At 41.7% G+C, this 23,494-nt stretch overlaps 1 protein-coding gene across 4 annotated transcripts; it reads right to left on the reverse strand.

The window, feature by feature from the left end:
* Positions 1-13,119: 13,119 nt before the first annotated feature.
* Positions 13,120-19,852, reverse strand: LOC109765068 (double-stranded RNA-binding protein 1). 4 transcript variants are annotated; one of them, XM_020323853.4, is made up of 7 exons: positions 19,376-19,852; positions 18,003-18,250; positions 17,497-17,775; positions 16,727-16,940; positions 14,774-14,896; positions 13,501-14,216; positions 13,120-13,416 (listed from the first exon to the last, which is right to left on the reverse strand). In XM_020323853.4, exons 1-6 carry the CDS (start codon positions 19,620-19,622, stop codon positions 13,510-13,512), a joined length of 1,818 nt encoding a protein of 605 aa, XP_020179442.1. In that variant the 5' UTR covers positions 19,623-19,852; the 3' UTR covers positions 13,120-13,416; positions 13,501-13,509. The 4 variants fall into 4 exon arrangements, with proteins under 4 accessions (XP_020179442.1, XP_020179441.1, XP_020179443.1 ...); XM_020323852.4 differs by having other exon boundaries at positions 14,774-14,899; XM_020323854.4 differs by having other exon boundaries at positions 14,774-14,899; positions 17,521-17,775; positions 19,376-19,845.
* Positions 19,853-23,494: the final 3,642 nt, after the last annotated feature.

Here is a 23,494-nt window from a genome sequence, read left to right on the forward strand (position 1 = left end):
TTCTCTCATTAATTTTTTCTCTCTCTTTTTTTTATTTGGGCCTTCTTTTTTTGGGCCTCTTTTCTTTCTTTTTTTTCTTTTTTTCGTCCGGAGTCTCATCCCGACTTATGGGGGAATCATAGTCTCCATCATCCTTTCCTCACATGGAACAATGCTCTAATAATGATCATCACACTTTTATTTACTTACAACTCAAGAATTACAACTCAATACTTAGAACAAAATATGACTCTATGTGAATGCCTCCGGCGGTGTACCGGGATATGCAATGAATCAAGAGTGACATGTATGAAAGAATTATGAAGGTGGCTTTGCCACAAATATGATGTCAACTACATGATCATGCAAAGCAATATGACAATGATGAAGCGTGTCATAATGGAATGGTGGTAAGTTGCATGGCAATATATCTCAGAATGGCTATGGAAATGCCATAATAGGTAGGTATGGTGGCTGTTTTGAGGAAGGTATATGGTGGGTATATGATACCGGCGAAATGTGCACGGTATTAGAGAGGCTAGCAATGGTAGAAGGATGAGAGTGCGTATAATCCATGGACTCAACATTAATCATAAAGAACTCACATACTTATTGCAAAAATCTATTAGTTATCGAAACGAAGTACTACGCGCATGCTCCTAGGGGGATATATTGGTAGGAAAAGACCATTGCTCGTCCCCGACCACCACTCATAAGGAAGACAATCAATAAATAAATCATGCTCCGACTTCATCACATAACGGTTCACCATATGTGCATGCTACGGGAATCACAAACTTTAGAACAAGTATTTCTCAAATTCACAACTACTCAACTAGCATGACTCTAATATCACCATCTTCATATTTCAAAACAATTATCAAGTATCAAACTTCTCTTAGTATTCAATGCACTTTATAGTTTTTATCTTGGATGCCTACCATATTAGGACTAATTTTATAACCAAAGCAAATTACCATGCTGTTCTAAGGACTCTCAAAATAATATAAGTGAAGCATGAGAGATCAATAATTTCTATAAAATATAACCACCGCCGTGCTCTAAAATATATAAGTGAAGCACTAGAGCAAGATTGTTTAGCTCAAAAGATATAAGTGAAGCACATAGAGTATTCTAACAAATTCCGAATAATGTGTGTCTCTCTCAAAAGGTGTGTACAGCAAGGATGATTGTGGTGAACTAAAAAGCAAAGACTCAAATCATACAATACGCTCCAAGCAAAACACATATCATGGGGTGAATAAAAATATAGCTCCAAGTAAAGTTACCGATGGACGAAGACAAAAGACGGGATGCCTTCCGGGGCATCCCCAAGCTTAGGCTTTTGGGTTGTCCTTAGATTTTACCTTGGGTGCCTTGGGCATACCCAAGCTTAGTCTCTTGCCACTCCTTGTTCCATAATACATCAGATATTTACCCAAAACTTGAAAACTTCACAACACAAAACTTAACAGAAAATCTCGTGAGCTCCGTTAGCGAAAGAAAACAAAACACCACTTCAAGGTACTGTAATGAACTCATTCTTTATTTATATTGGTGTTAAACCTACTGTATTCCAACTTTTCTATGGTTCATAAGCTCCATTACTAGCCATAGATTCATTAAAATAAGCAAACAACACGCGAAAAACAGAATCTGTCAAAAACAGAACAGTCTGTAGTAATCTGGAACTAACGCAAACTTATGGAACTCCAAAAATTCTAAAATAAATTGCTGGAAGTGAGGAATTTATCTATTAATCATCTGCAAAAATAATCAACTAAATATCACTCTCCAGTAAAATGTTGAAGCTAATCTCGTGAGCGCTAAAGTTTCTGTTTTTTACAGCAAGATCGCAAAGACCTTCCCCAAGTCTTCCCAAGGGTTCTACTTGGCACAAACACTAATTAAAATACAAAAACACATCTAACCAGAAGCTAGATGGATTATTTATTCCTAAACAGAACCAAAAAGCAAAAATCTAAAATAAAATTGGGCTGCCTCCCAACAAGCGCTATCATTTAACGCCCCTAGCTAGGCAGAAAAGCGAGGATAGATCTAGGTATTGCCATCTTTGGTAGGCAATCCATAGGTGGCTCGCATAATAGATTCATATGGTAATTTAATTTTATTTCTAGGAAAGTGTTCCATGCCTTTCGTTAACGAAAATTGGAATCTAATATTCCCTTCCTTCATATCAATGATTGCACCAATCGTTCTAAGGAAAGGTCTACCAAGAATAATAGGACATGAAGGATTGCAATCTATATCAAGAACAATGAAATATACGGGTACATAATTCCTATTTGCAACAATAAGAACATCATTAATTCTTCCCATAGGTTTCTTAATGGTGGAATCCGCAAGGTACAAGTTTAAAGAACAATCATCAAATTCACGGAAACCTAGCAAATCACAAAGTTTTTGGAATTGTGGAAACACTAGCACCCAAATCACACAAAGCATAGCATTCATGATCTTTAATTTTAATTTTAATAGTAGGTTCCCACTCATCATAAAGTTTTCTAGGGATAGAAACTTCCAACTCAAGTTTTTCTTCATAAGATTGCATTAAAGCATCAACGATATGTTTAGTAAAAGCTTTATTTTGACTATAAGCATGAGGAGAATTTAGCACGGATTGCAACAAGGAAATACAATCTATCAAAGATCAATTTTCATAATTAAATTCCTTGAAATCCAAGATAGTGGGTTCATTGCTATCTAAAGTTTTAACCTCTTCAATCCCACTTTTGCCAAATTTGGCATCAAGATCTAAAGACTCCGAATTTTTGGGACGCCTTCTAACTAAAGTTGACTCGTCTCCAGTCCCATCATTATCAAGATTCATATTGCAAAACAAAGATTTAATAGGGGACACATCAATAACTTTTAGATCTTCATCTTTATTCTCATAAAAACTGGAAGAACACGCCTTCACAAAGCAATCTTTCTTAGCACACATCCTAGCGGTTCTTTCTTTGCACTCATCAATGGAAATTCTCATGGCTTTGAGAGACTCATTGATATCATGCTTAGGGGGAATAGATCTAAGTTTCAAAGAATCAACATCAAGAGAAATTATATCCACGTTCCTAGCCAATTCATCAATCTTCGGAAATTTTTCTTCAAGCAAAGCATTGAAATTCTTTTGAGAAATCATAAATTCTTTAACACTAGTCTCAAAATCAGAGGGCATCTTATTAAAATTTCCATAAGAGTTGTTGTAGGAATTACCATAATTATTAGAGGAATTACTAGGGTACTGCCTAGGATTAATGTTTCCTCTATACGCATTGTTACCAAAATTATTCCTACCAACAAAATTCACATCCATAGATTCATTATTATTCTCAATCAAAGTAGACAAAGGCATATCATTGGGATCAGAAGAAACACTCTTATTATCAAACAATTTCATAAGTTCATCCATCTTTCCATTCAAAACATTAATTTCTTCAATTGCATGCACCTTTTTACTAGTAGATCTTTCAGTGTGCCATTGAGAATAATTAACCATAATATTATCTAGGAGTTTAGTAGCTTCTCCTAAAGTAATTTCCATAAAAGTGCCTCCCACGACCGAATCTAAAAGGTTTCTAGAAGCAAAATTCAATCCGACATAATTTTTTTAATAATCATCCATAAATTCAAACCATGTGTAGGGCAATTATGTATCATTAATTTCATTCTCTCCCAAGCTTGTGCAACATGTCCATGATCAAGTTGCTTAAAGTTCATAATATCGTTTCTAAGAGAGATGATCTTAGCGGGAGGAAAATACTTAGAGATAAAAGCATCTTTGCACTTATTCCAAGAATCAATACTATTTTAGGCAAAGACGCAAACCAAGTTTTAGCACGATCTCTAAGCGAAAAAGGAAATAGCTTCAATTTAACAATATCATTATCCACATCTTTCTTCTTTTGCATATCACACAAATCAACAAAGCTATTCAGATGGGTAGCGGCATCTTCACTAGGAAGGCTGGCGAATTGATCTTTCATGACAAGATTCAGCAAGGCAGCATTAATTTCACAAGATTCAGCATCGGTAAGAGGAGCAATCGGAGTGCTAAGAAAATCATTGTTCTTGGTATTGGTAAAGTCACACAATTTAGTGTCGTCTTGAGCCATCGTGACAAGCAAACAATCCAACACACAAGCAAACAAGAAGCAAGCGAAAAAGAGGTGAACAGAATGAGAGGGCGAATAAAACAGCAAGGGTGAAGTGAGGGAGAGGAAAACGAGAGGCAAATGGCAAATAATGTAATGCGAGGGATAAGAATTTGTGATGGGTACTTGGTATGTCTTGACTTGTGCGTAGACTCCCCGGCAACGGCGCCAGAAATGGCTCGTTGTCGGGAAATCAAATCTTGACTTGACTTGGCGTACACCTCCCCGGCAACGGCGCCAGAAATCCTTCTTGCTACCTCTTGAGCACTGCGTTGGTTTTCCCTTGAAGAGGAAAGGGTGATGCAGTAAAGTAGCGTAAGTATTTCCCTCAATTTTTGAGAACCAAGGTATCAATCCAGTAGGAGGCCACACGCAAGTCCCTTGTACGTACACAAACAAATAAGAACCTTGCAACCAACGCGATAAAGGGGTTGTCAATCCCTTCACGGCCACTTGCAAAAGTGAGATCTGATAGAGATGATAAGATAATATTTTTTGTATTTTTATGATAAAGACTAAAAGTAAAGAAAGCAAAATAAACGGCGCCAGAAATAGCTTGTTGACGGGAGATTAATATGATGGAGAATAGACCCGGGGGCCATAGGTTTCACTAGTGGCTTCTCTCAAGATAGCATAAGTATTACGGTGGGTAAACAAATTACTGTCGAGCAATTGATAGAATTGAGCATAGTTATGAGAATATCTAGGTATGATCATGTATATAGGCATCACGTCCGTGACAAGTAGACCGACTCCTGCCTGCATCTACTACTATTACTCCACACATCGATTGCTATCCAGCATGCATCTAGTGTATTAAGTTCATGGAAAAACGGAGTAATGCAATAAGAACGATGACATGATGTAGACAAGATCCGTTTATCTATTGCGTAGATATAGATCCCATCTTTTTATCCTTAGTAGCAACGATACATACGTGTCGGTTCCCTTTCTGTCACTGGGATCAAGCACCGTAGGATCGAACCCACTACCAGGCACCTCTTCCCATTGCAAGATAAATAGATCAAGTTGGCCAAACAAAACCCAAATATCGGAGAAGAAATATGAGGCTATAAGAGATCATGCATATAAGAGATCAAAGAAACTCAAATAACTTTCATGGATATAAAAAGATATAACTGATCATAAACTCGAAGTTCATCAGATCCCAACAAACACACCGCAAAAAGAGTTACATCATATGGATCTCCAAGAGATCATTGTATTGAGAATTCAGCGAGAAAGAGAAAGCAATCTAGCTACTAACTACGGACCCGAAGGTCTACAAAGAACTACTCACGCATCATCGGAGAGGCACCAATGGAGGTGGTGAACCCCATCCGAGATGGTCTCTAGATTGGATCTGGTGGTTCTGGACTCTGCGGCGGCTGGATGAATATTTCGTCGACTCCCCTAGGGTTTGTGGATTTTTGGGGTATTTATAGAGCAAAGAGGCGGTCCGGCAGGCACCCGAGATGGGCACAACCCACCAGGGCGCGCTTGGGCCTCCTGGCGCGCCCTGGTGGGTTGTCCCCTCCTCGAGACTCCCCCCAGGTGCAACCAGGGCCCAACTTCTTCCTTTTGGTCCATTAAAAATCATCGTGAAGTTTCGTTGCATTTGGACTCCGTCTGATATTGATTTCCTGCGATGTAAAAAACATGGGAAAAAACAACAACTGGCACTTGGCACTATATCAATAGGTTAGTACCAACAAATGATATAAATTGACTATAAAATGATTATAAAACATCCAAGATTGATAATAAAATAGCATGGAACAATCAAAAATTATAGATACGTTGGAGACGTATCAGTACGGTAATCATGTTCTGGAAGTCATGTTACTAGACCATGACGAACCTACGAACTATGAGGAAGCGATGATGAGCCCAGATTCCGCAAAATGGCTTGAGGCCATGAAATCTGAGATGGGATCCATGTATGAGAACAAAGTGTGGACTTTGGTTGACTTGCCCGATGATCGGCAAGCCATAGAAAATAAATGGATCTTCAAGAAGAAGATTGACGCTTACGGTAATGTTACTGTCTACAAAGCTCGACTTGTTGCGAAAGGTTTTCGACAAGTTCAAGGAGTTGACTACGATGAGACCTTCTCACCCGTAGCAATGCTTAAGTCGGTCCGAATCATGTTAGCAATTGCCGCATTTTATGATTATGAAATTTGGCAAATGGAAGTCAAAACTGCATTCCTTAATGGATTTCTTAAAGAAGAGTTGTATATGATGCAACCAGAAGGTTTTATCGATCCTAAAGGTGCTAACAAAGTGTGCAAGCTCCAGCGATCCATTTATGGACCGGTGCAAGCTTCTCGGAGTTGGAATATATGCTTTGATAGTGTGATCAAAGCATACAGTTTTATACAGACTTTTAGAGAAGCCTGTATTTACAAGAAAGTGAGTGGGAGCTCTGTAGCATTTCTAATATTATATGCGGATGACATATTGTTGATTGGAAATGATATAGAATTTCTAGATAGCATAAACGGATACTTGAATAAGAATTTTTCAATGAAAGACCTCGGTGAAGCTGCTTATATATTGGGCATCAAGATCTATAGAGATAGATCAAGACTCTTCATTGGACTTTCACAAAGCACATACCTTGATAAAGTTTTGAAGAAATTCAAAATGGATCAGTCAAAGAAAGGGTTCTTGCCTAGATTACAAGGTGTGAAGTTGAGTCAGACTCATTGCCCGACCACTGCAGAAGATCGAGAGAAAATGAAAGTCATTCCCTATGCCTCAGCCATAGGTTCTATCATGTATGCAATTCTGTGTACCAGACCTGATGTGTGCCTTGCTATAAGTTTAGCAGGGAGGTACCAAAGTAATCCAGGAGTGGATCACTGGACAGCGGTCAAGAACATCCTGAAATACCTGAAAAGGACCAAGGATATGTTTCTCGTTTATGGAGGTGACAAAGAGCTTAATGTAAATGGTTACGTCGATGCTAGCTTTGACACTGATCCGAATGACTCTAAGACACAAACCGGATACGTATTTATATTGAATGGTGGAGCTGTCAGTTGGTGCAGTTCCAAGAAGAGCGTCGTGGCGGGATCTACGTGTGAAGCGGAGTACATAGCTGCTTCGGAAGCAGCAAATGAAGGAGTCTGGATGAAGGAGTTCATATCCTATGTAGGTGTAATACCTAGTGCATCGGGTCCAATGAAAATCTTTTGTGACAATACTGGAGCAATTGCCTTAGCGAAGGAATCCAGATTTCACAAGAGAACCAAACACATCAAGAGACGCTTCAACTCCATCCGCGATCAAGTCAAGGAGGGAGACATAGAGATTTGCAAAATACATATGGATCTGAATGTTGCATACCCGTTGACTAAGCCTCTTCCACGAGCAAAATATGATCAGCACCAAGACTCCATGGGTGTTAGAATGGTTATAATATAATCTAGATTATTGACTCTAGTGCAAGTGGGCGACCGAAGGAAATATGCCCTAGAGGCAATAATAAAGTTGTTATTTATAATTCCTTATATCATGATAAATGTTTATTATTCATGCTAGAATTGTATTAACCGGAAACTTGATACATGTGTGAATACATAGACAAAACAAAGTGTACCTAGTATGCCTCTACTAGACTAGCTCGTTAATCAAAGATGGTTAAGTTTCCTGACCATAGACATGTGTTGTCATTTGATGAATGGGGTCACATCATTAGGAGAATGATGTGATGGACAAGACCCATCCGTTAGCTTAGCATAATGATTGTTAAGTTTTATTGCTATTGCTTTCTTCATGACTTATACATATTCCTCTGACTATGAGATTATGCAACTCTCGAATACCGGAGGAACACCTTGTGTGCTATCAAACGTCACAACGTAACTGGGTGATTATAAACATGCTCTACAGGTGTCTCCAAAGGTGTTTGTTGGGTTTGCATAGATCAAGATTAGGATTTGTCACTCCGTGTATCAGAGAGGTATCTCTGGGCCCTCTCGGTAATGCACATCACTATAAGCCTTGTAAGCAATCTGAATAATGAGTTAGTTACGGGATGATGCATTATGGAACGAGTAAAGAGACTTGCCGGTAACGAGATTGAACTAGGTATGAGGATACCGACGATCAAATCTCGGGCAAGTAACATACCGATGACGAAGGGAATGACGTATGTTGTTATTGCGGTTTGACCGATAAAGATCTTTGTAGAATATGTAGGAACCAATATGAGCATCCAGGTTCCGCTGTTGGTTATTGATCGGAGATGTGTCTCGGTCATGTCTACATAGTTCTCGAACCCGTAGGGTCCGCACGCTTAACGTTCGATGACGATTTGTATTATGAGTTATGTGTTTTGGTGACCGAAGATTGTTCGGAGTCCCGGATGATATCACGGACATGACGAGGAGTCTCGAAATAGTCGAGAGGTAAAGATTAATATATTGGACGATAGTATTTGGACACCAGAATGGTTTCGGGACATTTCGGATATTTATGGGAGTACCGAGGGGTTACTGGAACCCCCCCCCCCCAGGGAAGTAATGGGCCAACATGGGCCATAGGGGAGAGAGGGGAGCCCACAAGGGGTGGCGCCCCCCATGGGCTATCCGTATTGGACAAGGGGAAGGGGGCGCGGCCCCCTTTCCTTTCCCCCTCTCCCTCTCCTTCCCTCTTTCCCCCTCCATGAGAAGGAAAAAGGGGGGCGAATCCTACTAGGACTGGAGTCCTAGTAGGACTCCCCCCCCCTCATGGCGCGCCCCCTGGTGGCCGGCCTCCTCCTCTCCCTCCTTTATATACGTAGGCAGGGCACCCCTTGGAGACTCACCAATTGTTCCAAGCCGTGTGCGACGTCTCTCTCCACGGTTTACTCCTCCGGCCATATTCACGTAGTGCTTAGGCGAAGCCCTGCGCGGATCACATCACCATCACCGTCACCACGCCGTCATGCTGACGAAACTCTCCCTCGACCCTGTGCTGGTCAAGAGTTCGAGGGACGTCATCGAGCTGAACGTGTGCTGAACTCGGAGGTGTCGTACGTTCGGTACTTGATCCATTGGATCGTGAAGACGTTCGACTACATCAACCGCGTTAAACTAACGCTTCCGCTTTCGGTCTACGAGGGTACGTGGACACACTCTCCCCCTCTTGTTGCTATGCATCTCCTAGATAGATCTTGTGTGATCGTAGGAATTTTTTTGAAATTACATGCTATGTTCCCAACACTTCCCGTAAAGGGTAGTTTTTTTAGGGATGTGGGAGCTATTGGAGTTTCTCTTAGAGCATATCCAATTGGATCCCCACTCCTCTGCCCAGATCAAAAACAACCACCCAACCGGTACCCCTAAAGTCCTAAACCCATCTCAAACGACCAGGTTAGGCAACACCCCTCAAACTTAGCCTATATGTGGTGTGGATTTGGGCAGTTGGGACAGGTTTGCCACGTCGGATTCGACAAACCCGAACCCACTCCAAATCCCTTCACATTATCCCCAAGCCTCGCAACCTGCCCATGGCACTTCTTTCCTTGTCCGCCATCGTCCCCAACCCATAGCACTGCCACCACCGGCCACTATCGGCTCTTATCCATGGACATTTAGGGGGTCATATTTTCCTAGCACGGTTGGAAATGCTCTTAATATATGATATTTGTCAAAAACATTGATAATTACTTGTGCATTGAAACGGGAGATAAAATATTTTTTAGGTTAGTCGTGATTTACTTGCCCATATTAGTGTGATTGTGTACAAGGATAGGATTTTACTTTAGAAACCATTATTTGACAAGCATTTATTTGTTTACTGACAGTGCTTATTCCAACAGATCCCTCAGCAGGATATCCTGGCGTAGCTTTTAGGTCGGAGGGGAAACGGGAGACGGATTTAACCAGGTGCAGACTCTCCTTACGAGGTAAATCCCTACCCCTGCTCGTGTATATTATGATTGGGGTGTACAAAGTACATGTATACTGAGAGATTCTAATATGTTCTATCGACTAGCTTGGCCCCGACTTATATAAGATATCAGGGCCCCTAGGGTTACAAGAGTCCTAGTCAGATGTGTCGGTGGAGGGGATTCCTCCATGGATCCGGCCTCCTTCTCTTGAATGGCAAGGCTTCCCGAATCTTCCTTATGTAGGACCCATGGGCCGACTTGATGGCCCATGGCGAAAACCAACCTAGGGGGCCTCGGGCCGGCCCACTTGGGCTAGTAACCAGAGAGGCGAGGCAGCCCTGGGCCATAACACCATTAGTTTTCGATAAAGGGTGTTTCTTATTGATTCATAATGAAGCATCAAGGGGATACAAACATAATGAACACACCTGGCTTCTGCATAACTAATATGCACACAGCCAAGTGATACGTCTCCAACATATCTATAATTTTTTATTGTTCCATCTTATTATAGTATCAATCTTGAATGTTTTATATGCAACTTTACGCGATTATATTTCATATTTTTGGACTAACCTATTAACTTACTGCCTAGTGCCAATTGTTGTTTTTTGCTTGTTTTTGACTTTTCAGAAAATCAATATCAAACAGAGTCCAAACGGAGAAGAACCTTTGGATTAATTTTTTCTGGACCAGAAGATACCCTGGAAGGTTTGGGAGAAGACCTGAAGAGTCACGAGGGAGCGATAAGCTCGGGAGGCGCGCCCAGGGGGCGCCCCCCAGGCTTGTGGGCCCCTCATGGCACCTCTTGGCCTAATTTCGCCTCTATAAATACTCAAATATTCCCATGACATCAGAGAGCCGCCCAAAATACTTTTTCCGCCGCCGCAAGTTTCTGTTCTCGTGAGATCCCATCTGGAGGCATTCTCCGGTACTCTGCCGGAGGGGGTATCGATCACGGAGGGGCTCTACATCAACCTTGCCGCCCTTTCGATGATGTGTGAGTAGTTTACAACGGACCTAGGGGTCCATAGCTAGTAGCTAGATGGCTTCTTCTCTCTTTTTGATCTTCAATACAATGTTCTCCTTGATGTTCTTGGAGATTTATTCGATCTAATCACTTTTTGCGGTGTGTTTGTTGGGATCCGATGAATTGTCAGTTTAAGATCAGATTATCTATGAATATTATTGAGTCTTCTCTGAACTCTTGTATGCATGATTATTATAGCTTTGTATTTCTCTCTGGTCTATTGATTTGGTTTGGCCAACTAGATTAATTTTTCTTGCAATGGGAGAGGTGCTTTGTGATGGGTTCGATCTTGTGGGCTCAATTCTAGTGACAAAAAGGGACATGACACGTATTGTATTGTTGCCATGAAGGATAAAAAGATGGGGTTTATTCATGAGTGAGTTTACTTTGTCTACGTCATGTCATCTTGCTTAACGCGTTACTCCGTTCTTTATGAACTTAATACTCTGGATGCATGCTGGATAGGGTCAGTGTGTGGAGTAATAGTAGTAGATGCAAGCAGGAGTCGGTCTACTTGTCTCAGACATGATGCCTATATACGTGATCATTGCCATGGATATCGTCATGATTATTCGCTGTTCTATCAATTGCCCAACAGTAATTTATTTACCCAGTATGCTATTTTCAAGAGAGAAGTCTTTAATGGAAACTATGCCCTCCGGGTCTATTTTCATCATATATCAAAAACCAAAAATACTTTGCTGCAATTTTGTTTACTTTATTTCATTTTATTGTTTTATTTATCTATCTACCTATACAAGATTTGATCCTTGCAATTAACCGTCGAGGGATTGACAACCCCTTGTTCGCTCTGTAGCTCGGGGGCTACTCGACGGAGGTACATATTAAATTCGTAGACCAGTTTTAAGTCAGATTTTTTATTTTGCAGGAAACCCCCTAACAATTGAGTTAATAAACCCACAGTACATATTAAATTCTTTTTAAAATATTCATATCTTTTAAATTCTAACTTTAAATTTAAAATGCTATATATGAAATTTGATTAGAAAATGTGTAGAATCTGAATATGATATTATTTTACCTGTTAACCAATTTTAAAATGCTATTTAGGGTGTAAACTTAAAAAATAACACATGACCTGTCTTTCTTTCATACCAGTACCGACCTAGATTAAAAATGAACACCTTAGCAAAATCAGGATTTAAGATGAAAGAAACCATCTACAACCACACATTCACGCCTAGTCAAAACCTCACAGGAAAAAAACAAATTTCTCATGTTATGCTGAGAGAGAGACGTCTTAGGATTGATAACATTCAAACGCCATGTGATTGTGTGAGCACTGAAACCATCATCGGCAAGGGTGAAAAAGAGGATAAGTGACAACACAGATGTGATGTCATGTGTTGAAAGAAAAGACCAAACCTATTAGGGTCTTGACTCATGATCATTGGGTTAGGGGAGCGTATGTTTTTTTCCTCGCGTAGCAACTCACGGGCTCTTTTTGCTAGTACCAAAATTGGAAGAGTCCAAAGTGAACCTTTTTAGGGCGTTCCTAGCTATCAACAGCCTATTTATGTATTTCACATAAGTACGTGTTTTTTTTACTTGTCTGCTATTTTTTAAAGAAAAATAGCGTTCTACTTTCGTTCAACCTTACGCTCATTTCTCATTTTCTCTCTCTGTTTTGATTTGTTTCCTCTACTATTTATATCCTATTGCAATGCACAGGCAATTATCTACTCCCTCCGTCCTATGATATAAGATCGTTTCTAAAATGCAAACGGCAAAGTTAAGCCTAACCAGAACAGCCAGACTCCGGAGTGTCTCAAAGGAACTCAAGACTAACTAGCTAGAAGTGTAGCCAGTTAAAAAACTCTCAGAGTCTCTCTAGGGCATTCCGCAATGAAGTGTCTCTAGAATAGACCACACAGCGCTATGAATGCAAATACAACAATGGAAGAAAGAAGAAAAAATCGTGCAACATGCCTCGCGAGAGCAAAGGCCGACCGGCATATCACCAAATCAGAGGCCCGTCTAAAAAAAATAGAAAGCCAACCAGAGAGCAAGCTCAAGATCAAAACTCCGAATGGTCCCAATAAAGTTCGTAGTCTTCTAAATTAAAAGTGACAACTTGGTAACAACAGAAATTCAGGTTCCGTGAGATGGTCGAGCTCAGTACCATCGGCTAGATAGCATAACTTACATCAATATAACGATGTCCCAGGAGAATAATTAGAGTTGCAGTGAGGATACGATTCGCCAACTTTACTAGCAGAACACGAGAGGGGCGTGGAACTAAACTCGTGGTGAAACTACAACGTACAACATGACAGGTGCATTGGCTGGCTCCATCTCTTATGGACCTATAGCCGCGGTGCTACCACCTGCATTTTGAGTTTGGACACAGAAAACAACTTAGTAGAGAGCAAAGGACACTGATAAAACAAGGGACACTAAGCTAAGAATACCTTCAGGGTTCAAGGAAAAGGTAGGCTCACGGCCACCCACTTGTCGTCACTAAAGGGAAGCACGGTAGCCCCCTCTGGTAATTTTAGGTCAGGACGGCATGGGTAGATCTGGACTCGGTTAGTTGACATCGAGTAACCGCATCGGGCAGAATCAACAGGCACTGCGGTTGCTTTCGCCACAAGGTTGGAAGTATTGGTTGGTGGCATTGAGCCCAAGGGGAGAGATGTGTGTTCTGGAGTTGAGTTCGTTACTTCAGCCTTGATGCTTGGCTCTGGAACGTCTACTTCAGCCTCAGCGCTTGGTTCTGCAACGTCCATTCCTTCAGCCTTGATGCTTGGCTCTGGAACGTCTACTTCAGCCTCAGCACTTGGTTCTGCAACGTCCATTACTTCAGCCTCGGTGCTTGGCTCTGGAATGGCTGGTTTATCATTTTCCATCTTGACAGGCTGGATAGTTTCAACACGAGATTGTAAAGCAACAGGCACTGTACTTGTTGTTGCCACAAGGTTGAGCATATCAGTTGGTGGCACTGAAACTAACGGGGGTGACCTGCATTCTTGTGTCAAGTCCATTACTTCAGCCTTGATGCTTGGCTCTGGAGCAGCTTGTTTAACATTTTCCATACTGCCAGATTGGATAGGTTCATCAAGAGATTGTGTTTTGTCAGCAACAGGAAGATCAATACGAGAGCCAACAGAGCAAGAATCATGCTCAACTGCAAAATGGCCAAACCATATGAGTCAATAGATGGAACAATCAAGATAAATAGATACCAAGAGAAACACAATCATTAATATCAAATACAAACTCATACTGCAGTATGACACAATCATTGACATCAAATACATACATACAAGATAACAATCAACAGAAAAGGTATAGTTCATTTAGATTGCTACAATGTCCAAAACTAGATCTATGATTGCATGATCAGTGGACTGTCCAAACTCTGAAGTCTTCCAAGTTAAAGCAGCATAAATTAAGCTCCTGCAAATTGTAGAACAGAGAACTTGTGAAACATGCATGATGGATAACAATATAAAATTCACATGTTATTAGTATGTAAACACATCACCACAGTTTACTTGTCACATAAAAATTCTGTTATAGGTCATGTGTTTCTTACGGAAATCACATTATAAACAGGAACGTGGATCAGAAGCTGGTTCAGAAGAAGTCTACTGAGGTTTCATCACATGTCAATAGTATGTAGAAAAAGAAAAGAGGAAGCTTTTTCTTCAAAAAAGATAGGAAGGTAGGCAGAAAACTCACTGGCATTAGAGTCATTCTGCCCGTCACTTGTTCCCATTGACACTTGGGGAAATGAAGAATCAGATTCTACAGTCTTGACCTCTTGCTCAGTGAGGGTTTCGGTTCCTTGTTGCATCTGTGACCCTACTAGAAGAAAAAATGTTGGTGGCCATGCACAAAAGTTCCACGAGATTGTGCATTCAAGAGAGAAAAAAAAGCTGGGAGCAATTGAATATAAAAGCCTTTAAATATAATCCACAAAGCAATATGCAGAGCATAATTTTAAAGTATCGTATACAAGTAGAAGTGTAGCAAAAAAAAATGGTTGGGAAGCTATTGAGGCTATGCTTAGAGAAATCAGATTAGTCACTCTATCATTTTCAGAGTGAAGGGCATACAACAAATGGTACATTAGGCATAGGCTGGTGGTAATACTGTCATTTAGGGGATTTCTGTTTTAGGGGTAGGATTATTGGGAAGTACTACCGTCAACTAGGTTCAGGAATTTCCTTTTTTTAAGGAGTTAATGATCTGATGAGCTCTTTTAAGATGCTCCACCTTACCTCACCAGAGGTAAGATAAGGTTTAAATCTGAGCCGTTGATTGAGGGAGGTTAGTTTTGACCTTAACAGAAATAATGCTGGCAACCGGTACCATATTTAGTAAGGCATGTATAATTGGCATGAATCCTTCCATAACAAATGGTAACCAGCTTTCTCTGGTAAAAATGGCTACAATCTGGCAATTGATCACAATGGGATTGAGGGAGGTTAGTTTTGACCTTAACAGAAATAATGCTGGCAACCGGTACCATATTTAGTAAGGCATGTATAATTGGCATGAATCCTTCCATAACAAATGGTAACCAGCTTTCTCTTGTAAAAATGGCTACAATCTGGCAATTGATCACAATGGGATCTTGATCACGTTCCAATTAATTGCTCTGAATCTATGCATCCTATCCACAATGAAATGCTTGATTGCATAGCCATAAGTAATGAATAGACAAATGTGCCTCCTAATGCTCGTGAATAGGGAGACGGCTGTGTAGTACGTGTCATGTATGATTTTGATAGCCGGTGTGGTGTATGATTTTGAAAAACTTATTGCAAGAGATTAGAGATGTATTCCTTAAATAAATTGTACCCAGGATGGTATGCAAAGACTCGTCGAGCAATAAAATGGAAGCCGTAATTTTGACAGGCTATTTCAATGACACAAATTTGTAAATAGCTCGATGAAATGATGAATTTGGAATACATACATCACTTGATTAGAAATATAAAGGGCAGCCCGGTGCATGTAGCTCACGCTTGCGCAGGGTCCGGGGAAGGGTCCGACCACTTTGGATCTATAGTACGCAGCCTTTCCCTATATTTCTGTAAGAGGCTTTTCCAGGACTTGAACCCGTGACCTCATGGTCACAAGGCAGCAGCTTTACCACTGCGCCAAGGCTCCCCTTCTTGATTAGAAATATAACATAGATATAAAATTTCAAGGTATGAATAAACCATAGTAATTCATTACCATTCATACATGTTAGTTTAAGACATTTGTTAAATTTAAATATTTTCTCTATCAATCCATTAGTTTTGGACGAACTAAAAAAAGGTGAAAATGCATTATATTACGTATATGGTCTGCATATCAAATATTACTGCCATTAACGATTTGATTATGCCATAATAATGTGTATCAACATGTCCATCCTACATAATAATTTCCATTTAAATCCTACATATTAACGTGGAGTAAACTATTGCAGAGACAACATTACCCTTGATAAGGTCAAAGTGACCTCTTACCCTCTATAAGGTAACAAATACATCATCTTAGCCATTAGATCAATATTAATCGGCAGTCCCTAATCATTTGGGGGCATCTTAAAATTTCTCTAATCTGACACACCACCAAAAACTACTCGTCAAGTTCGTCCTAATATGAAGCTTCATTTCAGGAGTTTAAATTACTTACTGTCTTTGGAAGGTTGAAAAGCAGCAACAATCATTTGTTTTTGCTTCTTAGTGTTACCAGGTCCCTCCTGAAAACTTTCGCCTTGAGTGTGCACGGTTGATTTGGAGATGGAGGAATTTTCTAAATTATCTGATGAAGTATTATAGATAGGCAAGGAAGAGCCTTCTTTCTCAGCTAATTCATGCCGGGGATTTGTATATTGCATTCCTTGAACCTACAAAAGGTAGACCGGTCCATCAAATTAGTATTTACTAATACAGCAAATACCTTATGGAGATATTTCTGTCTGTGCAAGCTATTTAAGATATTAGAAACTATAGCAGGCCCTTCCATAACTATTCCATGTAAAAGCCATTGTCCTATGTTCCCCTTAAAATTCTTAAAATTTCACTACAAAAGCCAAGTCATCCAATATACTTCACTGTTCCAATACGTACCAGTAACAATTCGTTTTGCATTGCTCCTAGGTGTTATCTACTCCCTCCGTTCCTAAATATAAGTCTTTCTAGAGATTTCCAAATGGACTACATACGGATGTATATAGACATAGTTTAGAGTGTAGATTCACCTATTTTGCTCCGTATGTAGTCCATATTAGAATCTCTAAAAAGACTTATATTTAGGAACGGAGGGAGTAATAATCTATTCAATTCGGGAAAATGGACCGTATGTTTATCAGTTGTACAGATAAATGATGGCGATTAGATTAGTTATCATAAATAGGTGAGGCAATGGTAAGAAATTTTTCCATAATTAAATACTGGACCAACCGGCAATTGCTCCTCTGAGCTTACTTCTTGAGCTAAGGACACCAGAGCAAGATTTGCAGCAGCATATTCCGCCTCCTTAATTGTATGACAATACCGTGGGCTTTCAAATGTTTGCCCATCTATGGTCACTATTGACTTGAACAGAGGTGCATGAGATGGACCTTCCTGGATACGGTCATACCAAGGCAATTGTTTTCCTCTCTTCTGAGCATACATTTGCAATTGAAGCTTATGATTAATCTGGATTCCAGGCAAAGAAATACATGAAGCTGATCCAGCCTACAAAAGGTAGAGTATTTTATTAGACGAAAATGGACAATGTTTCCGCACAGTGTAAATGAAGTCAATGGTTACAATTCAGTTTTTACTCAGTTCTTGAATATTGTAAAAGGGAGAACACGTTTACTAATAATACAGATAAATGCTGAAGGATGTTAGTGCTGATGCATAGGTAATCCGGTGCAAATTAAAGCCATCCATAGGAATAAAAAATAGGTGCAACCAACCGGCATTTGCTCTGATGGGTTTGCTTCTTGACACAATGACATTAAAGCCACTCTTGCAGCAGCAAATTCTGCCTCCTTTGTTGTGTGATAGTCTTGAGGACTTTCAAATTTGCGCCCATCCATGGTTACTGTAGACCTGAACAGAGGTGCATGAGGTGGACCACTTCGAACGGTGTCATATGAAGGCAAATCTTTATGTCTCTTCTGAGCATAAACTTGCAACTGAGACTTGTAGGGAAGTTGGGTTTCTGTAATATACAGAATAGTTAGTACTGCAAATATAGAGAAACAAGTGTGAAAGAATATCAAGAACCTTTTTAGTGGCAAGAATAAAGAACTTCACAGCAGCATGAGAGGTGTAAAAATAAAATCAATTTGAGGGATGAGAGACATTTATATAGTTACATAGGTAGTGAAGGAATATGGGATTCCGAGAGGGATAAACTACTGCGCAATATGGGGTTTAGGTGAACACTGATAATATTTATTGGCACTTATATGCGGTTGAATGGTTTTACAAAATCTAAAAAAAAAATACTACTGATAGGTGAGCATGTACATCATCGACGTTTCTGTCAGTTATGATAAGGATCTTACTACACAGAGAGAACTTCTTCAAAAGTAGGCAGTTATATGCCCACATTAAAATCAAACATGGAACGAGTGAGTTCAATACAGCGTCTCTGTAGCTTACTGTGTACACGCTCCACCGAGCAGATTCACTATGTTCGTTATAGCGTCACCAAACTTCTACCATTTCAGAATCAGATAGCTACCAAATAAACAGGAGGTGGTTGAGAAAATGAATGCAGTAACTCCCCATCAATACCAAATCAAGTGATATTGTGTGCTAGTGATGGTGAGTCTATCTACCGATATGAATGCATTGTACTCCTGCCGGTAAAACTGAGCATCATTTCCATTTGTCTGTGATGATAATGCCAGTAAAGTTTTCATTTTTGCGAGGTGATAATACCAGTGTAAGTTGACTCGTACTGGTTCAATAGACAATAAACTATGCATTTCTACTAGAATCTCAATAGCCAGTAGACTATCCATTTCTACTAGAATCTCAATCGCTATCAAAATGGCTTAAGCCTTTTAACAGTTGATGGTACCCCAGTTTGTTCAGGCCCAGATGAAAAGAAAAGAAAATGCACCTAATGTGGACATGAACTAGATGTAACCAGAAAGACGCTAACTGCACTCATGAATCCTGAACCAACAGCGGTCTACGAATCGTGCAAGTAAGGCGCTACTCGGGAACAAAACCTGAAACCGAAAGTTGGGAACCAAAATCCGACCACGAAGTGTTCGCGCAAGTAAGAACCCGGACGTATCCGCTAGTACGGAACTGGGGATCTGGCACTCACCGGACTGCGGCGGGGGAGGGGGCGGGAGGGCGGAGAGGCGCTCGAAGGCGGCCTTGGCGGCGAGGTTCTGGGCCTCCTTGGCCGTGCTGAACCCGTCGCCCTCGTCCGGCGAGTGGTACACTTCGCCGTTGACGGCGACGGTGGCGCGGAACCTCAGCGAGTGGGCCGGCCCCTCGCTCCGGTGGGTGTAGTCCGGCGCCGGCCACCGCCGCTGCTGGCACAGCTGATTCAGCTGCGCCTTGAACATTGCCGCGGAAGGTTGAGACCCGGCCTCTCCCGATGGGGAATTCTTCGGGGGCTATCGCTCGCTTTGATCTGCTCGCTGGATTCGACTTCTCACGTTTATTGCGCCTCGCTCGCTCCCCCTCCTCTGCTGGATTGATGCTCCTCCACGCTCCTTTGTGGCTTCGGTTCAGTGGTACGACGTCTGTTTGGTGGGTGGGTTGGGGTTTATCCGCGTGTTTCAGTACGGCGGTTGTCAGGGTCTCGCTCCGGGCAACCACTATGTTGTGAAGAGTAAATTGCACACACAATTCACAAGTAACAAATGAATCAACTCCTTTCAAAAAACAAAACAAATGAATCAACTACTCCCTCCGTCCCGATTTAGATGCCGTAATGGCATTCTTGCTATTGTGTAATCAAGACCAGCTCGCCTCCGTGGAGCTGTGTCCCGGGTGGGCGGTGACGGAATCAAGACTAAGTAGGCGGTGACGATGGTGGGCTGCGAGCGGCGGAGTCGTCAGCACGGCGGCGGAATCCGACGGTGCCTGACCCAGGCGACACATGGGCGAAGGGCGGAGGCCGAAGGAAGGAGACGGGGCCGTTTTGCTAGGTGTTTGAAAGTACGAGTTTTTTTTTTACAAAATATCCAGTGTACTGCACGTACGACAAGTAAATCAAAACAGAGGGAGTATGTGTTGAGTAATATTGATGAGTAACAGTACATATATACACCCGAAAGGGATGTGACCGCCCGCGAGAGAGAGAGAAAGAGAGAGTGAACATTCCTTTTAGGACAAACATCGTCACTACTTTATTTCATTTCAAACAGGAATACATCATCAACAACTAACGAGATAACAGAGGAAGGAAGATTATTCAACCACAACTTCGGGTGGTAATCTTAGCTAATCTAGCAAGCTCGCAAGCCACGCGGTTAGCTTCACGCGTGCAGTGCTAAAAATATACCTTCCCAAAAATCCTTGCACGCTTCAAACCAGTCATTGATGCTCGTCATCACACTGGTGCTAACCCCGTTCAACTCTTCATGCAGTCCACTAGTTCGAGATAGTCGGGGTAGACAATTAACCGTTGGATTCCCATAGAACGACCGGGCCATGTTTGAGTGTCGTCGCCTCGGCGGTGGGTGTTCATCGTCGAGGCAAAGACATAATTCTCCGCCGCCACCAAGTCCCCAACGTCATCTGGATCATAGCACAGCAAGACCCATAATCATCTTCATATGAAAAAGAAGCATCAATATTGAGCTTCAGGGTTCCGATGAGTGGGTGTGCCCACCTGACCTCTTTTTCCCGGGACTGCTACAGTGCATCCAGACGAGCATAGTTTAGCGCCAAAGCCTAAAATTATAGCGCCGACATTTGAGCTTCTTCTCCATGCACTTTTTCCTTTCTTTCTCACTAGTTGTAAACCAACAATGATGATGTCAGCCATAATTACTTGGTATACAGTTTGTTTAGAGGGAATGGAGATATTGGTTTGCAAGATGGTAACCACATGTCAGTTGGATAAACAAAGACTATCCTTAGTTAATACATGGTTAATTATATATCCTGACAGTTCCGTCTAATCTATGCTTGTCTGTGTAAGTTGGGTCTATCCGCTTGCTTCTACATGGCGGGTTGACAGGGTATCACTCCGGGAAACTCATATTATAATACATCACATTTGAATTCGATTGATATAGTTGACTAATCAATGCATAAGGCTCATCGCTACATATATGTCGGGCGCGCCATGCTCTGACCCAAGCCCAAGAAAGATCATTGAAGGATTTATTTTTGGGTGGGAGGGGCTTAGATGGAAGGAATTATTTTCAACCCCCTCCCCCACCCCTCCCTCCACACAGAGACAAACACATCCATCTTTTGTTGTTTGCCTTCATGAGACATGTCTCTAGTTTCACTGCTGGGTAGACCAAAGGACTTTGCAGAGAAAAATGGTGGCTAAGGCGGACGAGTGGTTGACCACGGCGGAGCATGTGAGTGGAAGTGGTGGTAGAGCAGAGGGCGATTGGGGCGAAAGAGCGAACAACAATCGCTGAGGCGAGAGTGGCAGCCGCTGACGCGAGATGTCAAGCACCGAATACATTTCACGTCTCCCGAAGGGCATACAAAATATTCATCCTCGCCGTCGGCATTGTCGGGTTTTTTATACTCATCGGGTCGCAGTAGCCAAAATATGTTCCCCAAAAACACTTAAATATATTTTGAAGTGCCAACACTACTAAAAAATAATTAATTTTAGATGGGTATATGACCCCGCTAAAAAAGACTAGTTAAATAAGAATTAGGGGGCTTGACCCTCTCCCACCTTATGTTAGACTAGCTATAGTGAAGAGTAACTTACACTAGTAAGATACACATGACCCTAGGCTATATTACTACCTTCATAGTGGATAGTAATATAAGTATGGTGTCATGTAAAGATTCATTTATTAGTTATAGGTTCATATTGTATTGGGATAGGTGATTTTATGGTAACTAGCTAAGTTACTCCCTCCGTCATAGTTTACACGGTGCGCTTCAATTCTCATGCATTACCACCACCGAAGGAATTTTAGGCGTTTCTTTTAATGCCCAATTAATTAGGGCATGGTAACCATAATCAAACCCACAATTTTTCTCTCCATGCATGTGTGTACGTGGGGGTGGAAGCACTCCATGCATGTGTGTACGCGTTAATTTCTCTAGTAATTAGGCGTCGTAGTATAACCATCTATACTATTTTCCAGTCCAATCGCTAATCACCTTGGTCCCGAGATTGTTGAAGCGCGCCTTGTAAACTGTGATGGAGGGAGTACTGAAATTACCTCTCTCCTCATTAAATCATTGCCACATAGGCAAAATTGCCGAGTTGGACTCTATATTACTGTTGAAGTTACTCCCACTATGGCTAGTCTTAGGGTAGGAGCGAGACCCCTCCAACTCACGACATTAAATTGTATTTCTTTAATAGTTGCTTTATGTTAAATACATGTACCTATAATCTGTTGGGAAACGTTGCATGGAAAACAAAAAAAATCTACGCACACGCAATGATCTATGCATGGAGATGCATAGCAACGAGGGGGAAGTGTGTCTACGTACCCTTATAGATCATAAGCGGAAGCGTTTGACAACGCGGTTGATGTAGTCGAACTTCTTCTAGCTCCGACCAATCAAGTACCGAATGTACGGCACCTCCGAGTTCTGCACACGTTCAGCTCGGTGACGTCCCTCGTCTTCTTGATCCAGCAAGGCGTCGAGGTAGAAGATGAGTTCCGTCAGCACGACGACGTGGTGACGGCGATGGTAAAGTGATCCTCGTAGGGCTTCGCCTAAGCACCGTGAGAATATGACCGGGGTTGTAAACTGTGGAGGGGGCGCCGCACACGGCTAACAATTGATGTTGTGTGTTCTAGGCGCCCCCCTCCCACATATATATAGGTGGGGGAGGGAGCAGCCAGGGGGCGCCCCAATTAGGATCCAAATCCTACTTGGGGTTTCCCCAAGTGGCGCCCCCCTGCCTTATTTCACCAGAGAAGAAAAGGGAAGGGGGAAGAGAGAAGGAAGGGGGGCCGAACCCCCTCTTTTCCTTCTCCCACTCGGCCTCCTGCCATAGGGGGGCGCACCACCCCTTGTGGGATGGTGTGCTCCCCTCTCATGGCCCATATGGCCCATATATCCCCCCGGGGGTGTCGGTAACCCCTCCGGTACTCCGATAAATACCCGATACACTCCGGAACACTTCCGGTGTCCGATACTATCGTCCTATATATCAATCCTTACCTCTCGACCATTTTGGGACTCATCGTCGTGTCCGTGATCTCATACGGGATTCCGAACAACATTCGGTCACCAAATCACATAACTCATATAATACTAAATCATCAAC

The sequence above is a fragment of the Aegilops tauschii genome, chromosome 3 (assembly GCF_002575655.3).
Source record: "Aegilops tauschii subsp. strangulata cultivar AL8/78 chromosome 3, Aet v6.0, whole genome shotgun sequence".
NCBI classification, from domain to species: domain Eukaryota; kingdom Viridiplantae; phylum Streptophyta; class Magnoliopsida; order Poales; family Poaceae; genus Aegilops; species Aegilops tauschii.